Source organism: Dermochelys coriacea, chromosome 1 (assembly GCF_009764565.3).
Source record: "Dermochelys coriacea isolate rDerCor1 chromosome 1, rDerCor1.pri.v4, whole genome shotgun sequence".
NCBI classification, from domain to species: domain Eukaryota; kingdom Metazoa; phylum Chordata; order Testudines; family Dermochelyidae; genus Dermochelys; species Dermochelys coriacea.
Window position 1 is genome coordinate 161,707,157 of NC_050068.2, and position 15,985 is coordinate 161,723,141.

The window sequence follows — 15,985 nt, forward strand, 5'->3', positions numbered from 1 at the left end:
TAAAATAAAAAAAACCCTCATGTTTTACCCTGATATGCTTGGGATATACATTTTCTTCAGTTTAAATATACGAAGCACATAATTACATAAAAGAAAGCTACATAAAATCCTCTTCAAGATAGCTTATGGTATGTTAATACACATACATCCATTTGGCCAGTAATTAGGAAAAAAGCCAGCATTTTCAGTATTAAAAATTAACTGTTTTGATTTTTTTTCTACATTTTAATTGGAATAAAAATGACAATATTTATCTCTCATGACCTATAACACTCAGTGAAATCCTGGCTTCATTAACTTCAACAGAGCCAGGATTGCACCTATGTTTCTAGGCAGCACATTACACATATACATTTGTTACCAAGATTATTTATTTGCAGCTACTAATATGAATTGCATCTTCTTGCTAATCTGATTATTAATAGTAAGGCAAGATTTAGGTATGTCGGTTTCGTCCAGGAAGCTTAGGGAAATCTTCAGGTAATAGAACATGAACTCGACATGTTGGGCATGTCCTTTGTGTTTTAAGCCAGGTTCCAATACACTGTAAAAGATAGCAAGAGAAATGTCAGAAACCTTTAGTTAATTTCAGCTACACTAAGAGTTTTCAATTTAGTGATAAATACGATCAAAATTACATTATTTAAAAACAGGTAGTTTTCCAAAGCATTCAACCATAAGTTAAGATTTGGCATTGGAAAAAATACAGCCTCTGGTTCCATGATGCTACACAGACTATGGGTTTTTTTTAAAACCAATTTCTGGTATACACCAATTATACAATTACTTTTATTACACTTATTTTTAAGGTTTGGAAACCAAAAAAAAAAGTGCACATGGACAGCTTTTCAATCATCAACTTTATTAAAGTCCTACATAATAGTAATGAATGTACTTTAGTATACAATTTTGATTCTTCCTTACTGTAAGAACTTACTATAGATATAGCTATTTTCATGGGTGTCTACCCTTTTAACAAGATACTGGTAATGAAGCCTGTGTTCCTATTACAGGTCTGGAGTTTGATTGCTAATGGGTAAATCTAGGATTTGGTCATGGAGGTCGCGGAGGAATCTGTGACTTCCACAGACCTCTGTGACTTCAGCCCATAGCGGCTGGGAGCTGCAGGCTACCCCACCTTCCCTGGAGTGGCAGGGGCCCCCACAGCATGGGGAATTCTCCAGAAGCTCCCCAGTCCCCGCAGGAGATCCCCCAGCAGCAGGTGGGGTTCTCTCCCAGCCACAGCAGAGCAGGGTGCTGGACCCTTCTCCCTCTGTCTTTTTTGTCATGGACATTTTTAGTAAAAGTCAGGGACAGGTCACGGCTTCTGTGAATTTTTGTTAATTGTCCGTGACCTGTCCATTACTTTTACTAAAATGGCCCATGACAAAACTGTAACCTTACTAATGAGCTTAGCATTTCTATAGCACTTTAGTTTTTTGAAGTGATGCAGAAATATGTAATTAATTAGTAACTTTATGAAAGATGACTGCAACCTATTCAAAGTTTATTTTTAAGCTTAAATGGTAATTTAACAAAACCATTTTAGTGTCTAGCGCTCTAAAATACAAGAAAATTTTGCCAACTGAAAATACAAAAGAAGAATATTCTCAAACATACGAGTTATTACAAGGGATACAATAAAAACCAATCTATGAATTGCTACTTTAATATCAATATGAAATACTATGAAACTGGGGGAAGATTTGTTTAACTCAAAAAATATTTTTACACAAGATAGGTAGGTTCAAAAGACTCACAGGTAAATAGTATGAGAATATAAAAAAAATTATTACTCGTCTGTGAAAACTGTGTCCACATTCTAGCGCACACACATCCTCCTGGCTCAGCTCTTCATGGCATATTATGCAGGGATCATCATCAGATGTCTAGAGATAAAATAATTTAAATATATATTTTACATAAGGTTAACAACTATTTAAAAAAAAAATCTATCTAGTCAGCTAGTTGTAACACAGTGGGTTGAGTGCCTTCCAAACATAAAACAGGCATAGATCCTGCCCTGAAGAGCTTACAACCTATTGTAAACAAACCCATTCCACCTATCATTTTTTAAAAGCTCAACAGAAAAGAACAATAGTACTTCAAAGTAAATAAATTGTTAACACAAGTGATGCTACTGAAGCTGAGACACCATTATGGAATGCTTCCGAAGACAGAGCACTGAAATTTTTAGGAAAAGGCAAAGCTTAGTGATTGAAAGTCTAGGAATCCCATCTCCCATTTTTATTTGCATATTATGGTAATTGCATCCTGCAAGCACCTCAGATAAATCTCGTTCTGCCTTCTCAAATCACCTTATAAATAAATCCTCAGACACTATCACACCTGATAGTGCTGTTACATACATTACGCATCTAAAAACAGAGGCTAGGAAAGTGAATAATAATTTGAGTATTTCAAAGCACTTTGTGGGGAAGATATCAAGTAGGGTACCCATCAACATTTTACAGATGAGTATATTGATGCAGGAAGAGCGCAAGGGCTTGGAGATGTAGAGCGCTTGCAGATGTAGAGCGCTGGAAGTTAAACCAGCCTTCGGAGACCGCAACATGGAAAACGCTGCCGTGTGTTTACACTGTCAGCTGCAAGCGCACTGGCATGGCCCATTAGCAGCTCTTGCAACGCAACAAAGAGCAATGAATTCTGGTAGCTATCCCAGTGTGCAAGTGGCTGCAACGTGATTTTCAAATGGGGATGGGGGATGGAGTGTGACAGGGAGTGTGTTGTGTGTATGTGGGGGGAGAGAGAGTGTGTTCTGGGGGGCACAGAGTGTGTCAGCATGCTGTCTTGTAAGTTCGGACAGCAGCAGACCCTCCTCCCCCCATCTCTCTCTCGGCAGCATTCCACTGTAATAGTTGCTTTATCCCAGAGCAGATAAGCATGCTGGCTGCCAGAAACAGAGCTTTGAAAGGAGATATCCGCATGCAGGCAGCTGAGTTCAAATCAATGAGAAGAGTGGCCACTTGACTTCAGGGGATTATGGGACCTTTCCGGAGGCCAATCACAGCACACTAATGCAACACGTTGTCCACAATGAGCGTTCCAGCTACAAAGTCCAAGCGCTCTACATGCCTTGCCTTGCCAGTGTGGACACCTCAGGAGATAGGGCGTCCAAGGCTGATTTAATGCGCTCTAACTTGCAAGTGTGGCTGAGCCCTAAGTGACTTGTCTGAAGTTCTGCAGCAAGTTAGTGGCACAGCCTCCAGGAGCAGGACCCAGGGAGAGACTTTCCAGTTCTCTGCTCTGAAGACCAGGGAACACTCAGAGAATTGCCTAAAGCAACAGGCATTAGAAAAAAGGCATCTCTCATTCGATCTGATGTGTGTGTAACAAAGCTGTGCTGCATTTACTGCCAAGTATTTACAGGCTGTCTCATTAATTTCTGCAATGCACAAAGACCTGATCTGACTAATTAAGGTATTTTATAAAGTATCTTCTAAGAACATTAGTGAAGTAAATGAATACAGATTTTCTTTTTTAAAATATAAAAGTTTTGATTTCTTCATTGAACTTTTTGTAAGATATAATACCTTGACTTAATTAAAAACCATGGAATAATGCATCATAAAATTGCCCTCTTGTGCTTTGATATATCGATTGAATACATATATATTTTTAAATTAGTGGAAGAGTAAAGAAAACTTACAATAGAATCATTTGATTTTATCCATTTTGATTGTGATGGTCCTCCAACAGGTCTCCATGGCTGATGGGCTGGCTGTGATGGCTGAGCTGTTTTGTTTGCAGCAGTTTTATAGGAAGGCCTTACCTTGGATAGGCTAGACACATTTCCCACGGCAGACTTGGCTACTTTCAGAGTCTGAGTTACAGCACAGGATGCTGGCTTCTCAGCTCTCTTTGCTGAGGTTGGAGCCTACAGAGGTATTGCAAAGGAAACTTTTATCATCATCAAGCATTATGCCATGCATTTGCTAAAGAACATTCAGTATCCTCTTCAGCTTTGTTTCACAGTTTTAATCAATTACGGTGCAAAAAGGCTGACATCTGCCATGTACCTTTTTCTTATTTTGATGGTCCAAAATGAGTTCTGTCACTCTGGTAAGGATTTCATCTGAGCTCAATCCTGGAAGTTTGTTTCCATTTTTAATTTGTACTTCTTCTATGAAGTTAGTAAGATCAAAACTGCAAGGGGGAAAAAAGCAAAGCACAGAGTTTTACAACAGTTTGTATTGTGATTCAGTCAGCACAGTTACAGTAAAAAAAAGCCTTTGCTTAAAGGCTTTAGATTCATAGTAGTGGCCCTCTTTAAAAAAAAAAAAAAAAAGGGGGGGGGGGAGTTGACCTTCTTTAATGCTCTTTAGTAGACGCACTTCTAGATACTATTCTGTCAGTGTCTAGTTTTCACTACTCTTATCATGGAAACACCAGCAATGAGATGTTTTAACCACAATGGACTGACTCAAGGAAATAGTTGCAATGTTAACAAATAAATTATAGCTGATTTCAGAGGTAACCAGAAATAGAAGGTTCAGAGGCAAGGATGGTCCCTGGGGGACAGAGATGTCACGGTCAAAGCTAGGATTCCCTCTGGAATTTGTGTTCTTCCACCATTTGTTGAGTCTGAGGTCCAAGACTGCTGACACTCCTATGCCGCGATCCTATCCCTTAAAATTCTGGATGACAAAAAATATGGAGGATAGCCCTAAGAACCTTTCTGTTGTTCCTACGTCCAGAATGTTCATTTATCACCAGTTCACGTTTGATAGGATTGCCTGAGATGGAGGAGTGGATGAAGGAGGAATGGGTGAGGCCCTCAGAGAGCCGCAAAAAACAGTTACTCACTTTCTCGCAACTGTTGTTTTTAGAGATGTGTTGTTCATGTCCATTCCAAGCAGGTGTGTGCATGCTGTGTGCACGCCAGCCGGAATATTTTTCCCCTAGCAGCGTCTGCAGGGTCGGCCTGGGCGCACCGTGGAGCGGCGCCTTCATGGCGCCCAGTATAGGGGCCTGCCGACCCCTCACCCCTCAGTTCCTTCTTGCCTACTATTCCGACAGAGGGGTAGGAGGGTGGGTATTGGAACAGACATGAACAACACATTTCAAAGAACAGTTACGAGAAAGTGAGTAACTGTTTTTTCTTCTTCGAGTGATTGTTCAGGTCCATTCCAAGCAGGTGATTCACAAGCTAAAGCTCAGGAGGTGGGGCCGGAGTTATCTACAGAATGGACCATGGCTCGCCCAAAATCCGCAACGTCCCTGGCCTGTTGTGTAATTGCATAGTGTGACATAAATGTATGTACCGAGCACCACATAGCTGTCCTGCAAATTTCCTGAATAGGAACTTGTGCCAGGAACGCCACAGAGGAGGCTGGGCCCTGGTAGAGTGGGCAGTGATCTGCGGAGCAGGCTCCTTTGCCAGGGTGTAGCACTCCCTAATGCAGGACGTGATCCACGACGATATGCGTTGAGAGGATACTGGGAGGCCTTTCATTCTGTCTGCCACGGCTACGAAGAGTTGGATGGATTTCCAGAACGACTTAGTTCTCTCTATGTAGAAGGCTAAGGCTCTACGCACGTCCAGTGAGTGTAGCCTGCGCTCAGCATCGGAGGAGTGAGCCTTGGGATAAAACACTGGGAGGAAGATGTCCTTGGTCATGTGAAAATGGGAGACGACCTTCGGGAGAAAAGCTGGATGCGGCCTGAGCTGGACCTTATCCTTATGAAAAACTGTGTAAGGGGGCTCAGTCGTGAGGTCCCTGAGCTCCGAGACCCGTCGAGCCGAGGAATGCAACCCTGAACAAAAGATATAACAAGGAGCAGGTGGCCAGAGGTTCGAATGGAGGGCCTGTAAGCCTGGAGAGGACTAAATTGAGGTCCCAGGCAGGGACAGGCTGATGCATGTGCGGGAAGAGCCTGTCCAAACCCTTGAGAAAATGACTGACTATAGGGTTTGGAAAGACCGAGAAACCATTTGTGCCCGGGTGGAAGGCGGAGATAGTGGCTAAGTGGACCCTTATTGATGATGACCGGGAAAGGTCTTGATATTTTAGGTGAAGGAGGTAGTCCAGTATAAACGGTACGGGGGCGAGGAGCAGCAACGGACTGCGTTGCTCCGCCCAGATGGAGAACCTTTTCCATGTGACCAGGTATGTAGCCCTGGTGGAGGGCTTTCTACTACCAAGGAGGACTTGTCTGACCTGGTCTGAAAAAGACAGCTCTGCGGCACTTAGCCATGGAGCATGCAGACCGTAAAGTGGAGCAATTCCAGATTCGGGTGCTGGAGTCGGCCCTGGTCCTGCATGATCAGGTCGGGGACCAGCAGTAAGGTGACCAAGGGACCAGTGCTATGGACATTTCCAGGAGCAAGGTGAACCAGTGCTGACTCGGCCATGCCAGCACTATTAGTATAACTCAGTCCCGGTCCCTGTGGATCTTGAGGAGCACCCTGTGGATTAGAAGGATGGGTGGGAAAGCCGATAACTGGCGGCCCTCCCAAGAGAGAAGGAAGGCATCCCCGATTGACCCCGAGCCATGGCTCCCGAGGGAGCAAAAAGTCTGACATTTCCTGTTACCCAGAGTGGTGAACAGGTCTATCTGGGGAGAACCCCAGAACCAGAAGATTGAGTTCACCATGTCCGGCCGAAGGGACCACTTGTGGCTACGGAAGGTCTGGCTGAGGCTGTCTGCCAGCGTGTTTCGCACCCCTGGGAGGTATGAAGCCTGCAGGTAGATCAAGTGCTCCATGCAGAAGTCCCACAGTGCAAGGGCTTCCCAGCACAGGGGAGAGGAGCGTGCACCCCCGTTTGTTGATATAGAACATCGCCGAGGTGTTGTCCGTGAGGATTGAAACACACCCGCCCATTATGTACATTTTGAAAGCGTAACATGCCAGACGCACTGCCCTCAGCTCTTTGACACTGATGTGAAGAGCGAGGTCCATTGGAGACCAGAGGCCTTGGGTCTTGAGGTCCCCTAGGTGAGCACCCCCAACCCAGATCCGACACGTCTGTCACGAAGGAGAGTGAGGGCTGAGGGCTAGCAAAAGGCACCCCTGTGCAAACTACTTGCGGGTTGAGCCACCATAAGAGGGAGTCCAGCAACAGGCAAGGCACAGTTACGATCCTGTCCAATGCACCTCGGGCTGGTAGGTACACCGACGCCAGCCAAGACTGGAGTGGGCGCAGCCTGAGCCTGGCGTGCTGCACCATGTATATGCAGGAGGCCATGTGTCCCAGCAGCTTTAAACAGTTTCTTGTCGATGTGGTGGGAAACTGTCTGAGGCTCTGTATGATGTCCTGAAGTGAGCGAAACCTGACTTCTGGGAGGTATGCCCTGGCTTGGGCAGAGTCCAGGACCACGCCTATGAACTCTATCCTCTGCACCAGGGACAGAGTAGACTTTTCCTCGTTCAGGAGGAGACCTAAGTTGAGGAAGGTCCTCCTTATAAATTCGACCTGAGCCTCAACCTGGGCTCTTCAGTGATCCTTAATCAGCCAGTCGTCGAGATATGGAAAAATCTGTATCTGGCGCTTGCGCAGGAACGCCGTGATGACTGCCATGCATTTTGTGAATATTCGGGAGGCAGTAGTCAGTCCAAATGGGAGGAGGGCAAACTGGTAGTGGCCTCTGTTCACCATGCATCTGAGGTAGCATCTGTGATGTGTGACTACTGCGATATGAAAATACACGTCCTTCAAGTCGAGGGCGGCGTACCAGTCTCCTGGATCCAGTGAGGGGATAATGAAGGTTAGTGAGACCATGCAAAACTTGAGTTTTTTTATGTACTTGTTGAGCTGTCGCAGGTCCAGTATAGGTCTGAGGCCCCCCCGGTCTTCAGTATTAGGAAATACTGGGAGTAGAAACCCTTGCCCCTTAGCTCCTGAGGAACCTCCTCCACTGCCCCTACTGAGAGGAGGGACTGCACCTCTTGAATTAGAAGTTGTTCAGGGAGAGGGGTCCCTGAAGAGGTACGGGGAAGAGGGTTGGGGGGGTGGGAGGGTACAAAATTGGATGGAATATCCCCTCTCTACCGTGCGGAGCACCCATCGGTCTGAAGTAATTCAGGACCAGGCATGGTAGAAAGGGGATAGATGGGACGAGAAAGAAAGATGGGAAGGATCCAAAGGTCGTACTGGCAAACCATCCTCAACCGTACCCTCAAAAGGATGGTCTAGAGCCCGGTGGGGCCCTGGGCTGGCCAGAACTTTGTCCAGAGGAAGGGCAATGCCTCCTCCGAGTGCTTCTGTTTCACCAACACAGAGCATCCTGGTGATTTTTGGGGTTGGTAAGGACGAGGGGCAGGTTGAGGCCTAAAATGCCTGCGCTGGGTAGCAGGCGTGTGAAGCCCCAGCGAACGAAGGGTAGCCCTCGAGTCCTTCAAGCTGTGAAGTCTCTTATCCGTCTTTTCGGAGAAGAGATCTACACCTTCGAAGGGCAGGTCTTGAATGGTCTGCTGGACCTCGTGGGGGAGACCAGAGACCTGTAGCCAGGAGCCTCTCCTCATAACCACCCCTGTGGCCAAAGTGTGGGAGGCTGCATCTGCCACGTCCAGGGCCGCTTGCAAAGACGCTCGGGAGACCAGCTTCCCCTCCTCCGTAAGCACAGAAAACTCCCCCTGAGCTTCCTGGGGCAGGAGTTCTGTAAACTTAGCCATAGACGAGCTGAGGCTTCCACCGGTGTCGTTGCCTGGAGAGCCAGTGCTGGAGCTGGCTGAGGTATCGGTGCCGAACCTATCTGCGTCAGTGGGACCCCTCCCCACAAGGGTGGCGCCGTCAGCTGTGGTGCCGGCGCTGACTGTGGCACAAACGACGCTGAGGACACTGACACTGTTCTGGAGTGCGGGTCGTGGGCTTGACCTTGGCTCTGACGGTACACTCAGGGTGTCCAGAGGGCCATTGTGCAGGTGGTTGTCACTGTTGCTGCCATGGTGTCGGGTATGGTTGGTGACTCTGCCGGGACCTGGACCTCCTGTTCCACAATCTGCTGGATCGAGTTGAGTCCACCTCCGACTCCGAGATTTCCGAGTAAGAAGACCCCGGAGGAGCAGTCCCCTGGGTCGCCAACGGATGACTACTCGACTCCGGGGAGCGGTGCACTTGCTGCACCTGCGCAGGCAGTGCCGGAGATGGAGACCGTTGGGCCATTGTGGTTGGCTTACCCCTGGAGTGAAACAGGGGGCGTGAGGTTGCTGGCGAATTGTCCCTCCTTTGGGGGGAGGATAGCACCGGGAGGCGCATCAGGTCCGTTGCCACCTAGAACACCTCTGGCATCGATGGTGGCTGTAGGTCCACCAGATGGTCCAGGGACCAAGGAGGGTTCGGACTCGACTGGACCCCAGCCGGGGCAGGAGTCGACGAAACCCTGGGCAGAAGCAAGGTGGAGGCGGTCTGTCCTGAGCCACTTGTGGACGCCGCCGGCCCGTTAGGTTTTGAGGGGGGGTGATCGGTCCCTCACTGGCCTCTTCTTTTTTTACCGGCACCAGAGATGGAGAGCAGTGCTGAACTGAGGCAGACGCACTATGGCCTGAGCTGTGGCGGTGCTAGTGGGCTTTAGAGTCTTTAGCCAGGCCCATTTCGTGCGCCGTTGGCGCTGGAGCACTGCGTACTGAAAAGGACGTGCTTGGTGCCGGGTCATTGGGTCCTGGGTCGGATTGTTATCTGAATGCCATCTCCATGAGCTGGAGTTTTAGCCTCTGCTCTCTGTCCTTAAGGGTTCTTGGGTGGAAACCCTTGCAAATGCGGCACTTGTCCTTTTGGTGAGTCTCACCAAGGCACCGCAAGCAAGATGAGTGAGGTTCACTCTTGGGCATAAATTTTTCACAGGACTTGCAGAGTTTAAACCCCAGAGACATGGGCATACCCCCGAAGGGGAAACTAATGATCTAACAATCAACTACTAACTATATGAAAAAACTGTAACTATAGAGAACAACTACTGAACTATGTGCACTAGGAACAAAAGACACTGCTAAGGTGCTTGCTGTAAGAATGAGCGAAGTTCCAGCTAGCCGTCAGGGGTGGTAAGAAGGAACTGAGGGGGGGAGGGGGCAGCAGGCCCCTATACTGGGCGCCATGAAGGCGCCACTCCAGTGGGCGCCCAGGCCGACCCTACGCATGCTGCTAGGGGAAAAATCTTCTGGCTGTCCTGCACACACCTGCTTGGAATGGACATGAACAATCACTTGAAGAAGAACTCTATTTCTCACCCACTTGTCTGTGATCAATAGAGACCATTCTCCTGAGAAATGGAAAATTCAAAGAGTATTTCTGCATATTACTGGGCTTGTAGTTCCAAACCAAAACAGTCCCTCCCCACATAGTGTGTTGAGAAGGAAGTGCTGTCTGCCACAACTTAATACAATTTTTTTCCAGACAGGAGATAACCTGTGTATTTGGGTGAGCATAGAATTTGTTTGGAGCAGGCATCTGTAGTCCAGGACACAGTTAGATGTGATGCCATGGCAGTAGCTGAGAATCTCACTGCATCCACTGAGGCATCCGCCATAAAGTCTGTTGCTGGGGTTATTTTCTTTAGATAGACCAGAAGTCAGGATGGTTCTTTTGTTTTTATGGCTTTACGGTCATCCTGTCTCTTGTGAAGCGTATAGTGGCCAAGGACGTCTCAAAGTTTCTTTTATGGTGGCTTTTACCTTTTCGTATCATTGGGAGAGAAATCCTCTTCTTCACCTAGGATTACCATTTCTTTTGCTAGAGATACCACTCTAGTATCATCCTTTTGTATTTCTGTAATGGCTTTTTTTGGTGCTTGCAACTTTTATCTAAGTGCACACCTGGTTATGCGCTTAGCCTTCTCAGGTATTTCCCATTCCTCCCTGTTCACATCCTCAAAAGGGTGCTGTGGGATTGCTGTCTGAAGTGAGGATTTGGAAGGCAGGCATTTGCCCTTAGGCTTGTCCTCATGTGCCAGTTCTGGTTGATCTGGAGAGCAGATGCAACCTCTCTGCTTGTGGTCTCAAATTTATCAGAGGGTGAAAAACCTTTGCTGCATGTTTTCCATGCCCTGCACAGAGCCTGAATGTGAGAACTCTCCTTCCTCATCAGAGGCGGCGGAGCCTGAGTCAGAGGAGAAATACTCTTCGATTTCTTTTAATTTTTTTGGATTTTTGGTCCTTTTTATCTGCTCAGCAGGAGTTGTCACCAGGATATGGCTGGGGTGGTGTTTCTTGAGCCCCCTGGAAATATCTCCCTGTATCTTCCCCTCTACCTGGGAATGGGGTCTCATTGCTAGTATCTGTAACTTTGTGTGGGAAGGAGAGCTATGTAGGAATCCTGTTTCTTTTCCTAGGGAATTTACAATCCACTTCTGTATTTGGGGGGGGGAAGCTGATGCCCATTGTTTTTTCATTCTAACCAGGGTCTGCCCCAGGACTTAACCCCTTTGCTGGCTGGCTGGTGTCCTCATCTTTGGCTCTCTCTCCCCCCACCCCAATAACCTGTCTCTTGGGTGGGGTTTTGTACATTAGAGTCATGGCTCCTCAGACAGGCATGTCAGGTCTCCCCTGTCCTGACTCTGAAACCCATGTCCTGGCAGAGAATAGACACAGCATTAATTTGCCCTCTAAAAATCCTGTAAATGCTGCCTCACATACGGAACACTGCTTAGATTTAACCAGTGTTTATGGAACAGACCTGCTATGCTGGATCAAGGTGGCTGACGCCATCATGATGCTCTTTACCTGATCCAGGGGAGGAGAATAAGGAAGGGAGAGGAAAGGTTGCTCACTTCTAGCCAAAAATTTAAAAAAAAAAGGCTGGCAAAGAAATGATTGGAAGCAAAGTGAACTGCTACTATGTTAGTGAAGACTTGGTGGAAGTTACAGTAGGGGATGTAATCAGCAGGAGCTGTGTTACAGAAATGAACTGCTCTGAGAAATTGCAGACAGGAGGAGACCAGCCCTTAGAGCTTGGGCTAAAGAAATGCCAAGCTAAAAAATTTCAGAAATTTATAACAGAACTTCATAGGTGATTTTTTTTAAAATCATACTACCTGAGTTGGCAGTAGAAGTTATAAATCCATAAAAAGTATATACACTAAACTGCTATTTACCTAGCCGATTTTGGGATTTCAGAACAGTCAGGTGAAATAGCCTATATGGGTTGTTTTCTAGGACAAATATCTTACTTTTGGAATTACTTTGTTCCTATGTTTTATGTAGAAGTTGATAATTTTTTCAAGAGATAAAATACACTTCTAACCTGAATGAATGGTTCTGCCTCATCTTCAGTGTTTATTCTAGCATGCTTCTTGGATGTATACTAATTTTTAAATACTATGTACATACAACACTTTGGAAGGAGCTCTAGTAACTTTCTCTTCTACTGTACATCAAAGAAGGTGTTTATAAAAGGCCCTTCAGTTTTTTCTCAAAGTACCACTGTCCTTGTCGCATTCCTAATGGTATGTAAAGGGACTGATGCTTATTTGACATATTTTATTGTTCTATTACAAACATTTAATATTCTATGCTTAGTCTAAATAAAAACTAAAAAAGCCTTATTAGTTGCATGGTTGAGAACTCAAAATGCAAGAATATCAAGGTTGCACTAACAACTTCTCTGCTTTGCCCCCATGTACATACACTATCATAGAGCTGAATTACAATACAATATGAAATTTCCTCCACCTTGCAATATTTATTCAGACTTTTATACTTACACCAACATGTTTGCTGTAATAAATCACTGTACCTTTGAGAGATGACTATAATTAGCATATAAGATATCTATGGTAGGTACTGAATAATTTTGTCTTTTGAAGCAGAAGCACAGCTAACTGCAGGTGAAAATTAGGGGTCAAAGCAAATAACTCTAAAGCCAATGGCTGCAAGTTTAGGTGATCTATAAATACTTTAATCAGGACTTTTTACTATTACTTCTATGGTATATACTTAATCTGTTGTATGTTGTGTAACTATTGTTGAGTATTTGCATATAAATGACTAATGAACTGACATACACAGTAGCACATGATGTAGAAAATTGGGGTAGCATTGCATTGTGTTTAAAAATAATGTAATGCTTTAGACTGTCAATGTATAAATACACAAAAGGAAGCAAAGTTAAGAATGTGTATCTGACAGTGTAATCATAACTTTCTATGAATAATATAAAGTCCTGGTTACAGAATTCCTCTCTTATTATGTGAGGAAAGAAGACTGGGGGTTGGGTGGAGTGGACATGTCACCTTTGTCAGGACTAGCAGCAAATTGGTAACAGCATGCATAAATTCCTTAATCTGGGGCATGTGGCTAGGTATAATCAAAATGCCACATCCCACTTACTTTGTGAAGTCTAAAGGAGGATCCTCCTCTCTATTGCACACTTTAGCAGCTATCATGTCACCTCAGAGTGGGTTCCATCCTGCACACCTCAGCAAGTATGCTGCCCTATTCCTAACCCCGCTAGACTCAAATGCTATTAAATTTAGCCTCATGTACCCAGAGAGAATGCTCCTTCAGCTGAACATTTTACAAGATTAATGGGAAGATAAGAAACCCCAGATAGGGAGAAAAATCACCCAAGAGCTTATCATGCTCCCAGTTAAAATATGAGAAGATTCGCTGCCAAGAAACCCAGCACATGTTAGAAGTAAAAAAAGAAAAAAAAAAACCTTTTAAAACAGTATTACCTTGTATAGTGGGGAAATATAGCCATTAGACGCTCAATGATATTATCAAGTGCTTTTGAAAGTGCCTTCTTGTTTGACACTCTAACAGCTCCCAACTGCATAGCTGATGCTAGATCATTTAGTTGTCTTTGGTTCGGCTGCATGTTCTGAGCAGTACTTCCAGAAATCCCTAATGGCTGGACTATTCGGACTTGATCAGAGTATAATGCTCCTAAAGTTTCAGAGGGTATTTCCACTGATCCATTCTTTGCAGAACAAGGATTAGGACTTCTACATGCTGTTTTATTTCCAGTTTGCACATCAAGTGTGGAATGCATCGGACTTTGATCTTTGGAGCTTGAAAATGCAGGAAGTAAAGTGGGACGGACAAGTGCAGATGAATACATTATGATGGCTGGATCATTAATAGGAGGACTGCCATGCATTACCTATAAAAAAAATCCCCCAGAAAGATGAAGATTTAATTAAAATATTAGTCAAATACTATTTTCAAACATGTTAAGGCTACAGCTACTTCATGGACTGGGCTGTACTTAACTTAGGCAATTAAGAAGGAAATGCACAGTAAAAGACAGCACTTCATCCTGACCTGATTTACCCCGAGGTAACCTGTTTGTAGCACACATTCGAAATCTGATAATTGTGCAGTACCTATAGACAAGATTTGCTCCAAACCTAATTAAAATATAACGTGCACACAAATGCAACCCTTACTGTTATTTTAACTTATACAGAGTTCCCATGGTTTTAGCTACAGAAATGGTCCTGGCCAGTCATCATGGTTTTACAGAAGAAATGTTTTGAAAGTGGCTGTGGGCATTTCTTCATTAAAGATTCCAAGATGGCAGGCAAGAAAGCCACCAGTTGGAGGCATTTAAAAGTGGGGTTTTTAAAGGAGTATATTTAAAAACTTTAGTCATATGGGGTTTTTATTTAAAGAATAAATGGCTGCCGTATTCACCATCCTGAAAGGCTCTGCAGGTTTAGAATTCATTTTCATCACGGGGCTATTTAAAAAAGGATACACTTATCCTCACTTCGAACACAATTGTGCCCACTTACTCATAATGAGTAGAGCCATACTCTACATGTGGACCTAGTGAAATCAAATCAGTGGAATTACTATTAGAATAAGTTTCAGAGTAGCAGCCGTGTTAGTCTGTATCCGCAAAAAGAAAAGGAGGACTTGTGGCACCTTAGAGACTAACACATTTATTTGAGCACAGCTTTCGTGAGCATCCAATGAAGTGAGTTGTAGCTCACGAAAGCTTGTGCTTAAATAAATTCGCTAGTCTCTAAGGTGCCACAAGTCCTCCTTTACTATTAGAATAAGTTACTACTCTATGAATATGAAAAGCAAGCCAACATGGTCAGGGACACAGCCCCATGCTCTGGGTGTCCCTAAAGCTCTGCCTGCCAGAAGCTGGGATCAGATGACAGGGGACGTAGCACGCAAAATTGCTCTGTTCTGTTCATTCCCTCTAAAGCATCTGGCACTGGCCACTGTCGGATACTGGGCTAGATGGACCATTGGTCTGACCCAGTGTGGCCATTCTTATGTTCTAGAACTAGATTTTAATACCTGTTATGTAAATGTGAATTTATCTTTGTATCACTCCTAGCACAATGGGGCCCTGCTCCATGACTAGGGCTCCTAGGTGCTAAAGTAATACAAATAACCAAACAAACAATATCTGGTTTCAGAGTAGCAGCCGTGTTAGTCTGTATTCACAAAAAGAAAAGGAGTACTTGTGGCACCTTAGAGACTAATAAATTTATTTGAGCATAAGCTTTCATGAGCTACAGCTCACTTCATTGGATGCATTCAGTGGAAAATACAGTGGGGAGATTTATTCAACTCCAAAGAGAGACTGCTGAATTGTAATTAATTTGCAAACTGGATACAATTAATTTAGGCTTGAATAAAGACTGGGAGTGGATGGGTTAGTACACAAAGTAAAACTATTTCCCCATTTTTATTCCACATCCCCCACCGTTCCTCAGACATTCTTGTCCACTGCTGGAAATGGCCCATCTGATTATCACTACAAAAGTCCCCCCCCCCGCCACCCTCCTGCTCACCTTAAGTGATCACTCTCATTACAGTGTGTATGGTAAAACTCATTGTTTCATGTTCTCTATGTATATAAATCTCCCCACTGTATTTTCCACTGAATGCATCCGATGAAATGAGCTGTAGCTCATGAAAGGTTATGCTCAAATAAATTTGTTAGGCTCTAAGGTGCCACAAGTACTCCTTTTCTTTAAACAATATTTGGTTTATGATAATAAGGATTCAACGTATATATAATCTGAATAATTATACAGTAGAACTTGGAAATATGAACACGGG

The 15,985-nt window shown here is 44.7% G+C and overlaps 1 protein-coding gene across 22 annotated transcripts in view; it reads right to left on the minus strand.

The window, feature by feature from the left end:
- Positions 1-229: 229 nt before the first annotated feature.
- Positions 230-15,985, minus strand: part of TTC3 (tetratricopeptide repeat domain 3) — a 148,014-nt gene continuing 132,258 nt past the window's right edge. For 20 of the 22 annotated variants that reach the window (XM_043507493.1, XM_038387967.2, XM_043507499.1 and 17 more), the window contains 5 exons: positions 13,633-14,060; positions 4,041-4,167; positions 3,671-3,898; positions 1,797-1,889; positions 230-544 (listed from right to left, as the gene is read on the minus strand). In XM_043507493.1, the coding sequence (XP_043363428.1) occupies positions 437-544; positions 1,797-1,889; positions 3,671-3,898; positions 4,041-4,167; positions 13,633-14,060 (984 nt within the window). In that variant the 3' untranslated portion in view covers positions 230-436. Of the gene's footprint in view, positions 545-1,796; positions 1,890-3,670; positions 3,899-4,040; positions 4,168-13,632; positions 14,061-15,985 lie in introns of those variants that run through there. The other 2 variants (XR_006278693.1, XR_006278695.1) reach the window with 2 other exon arrangements.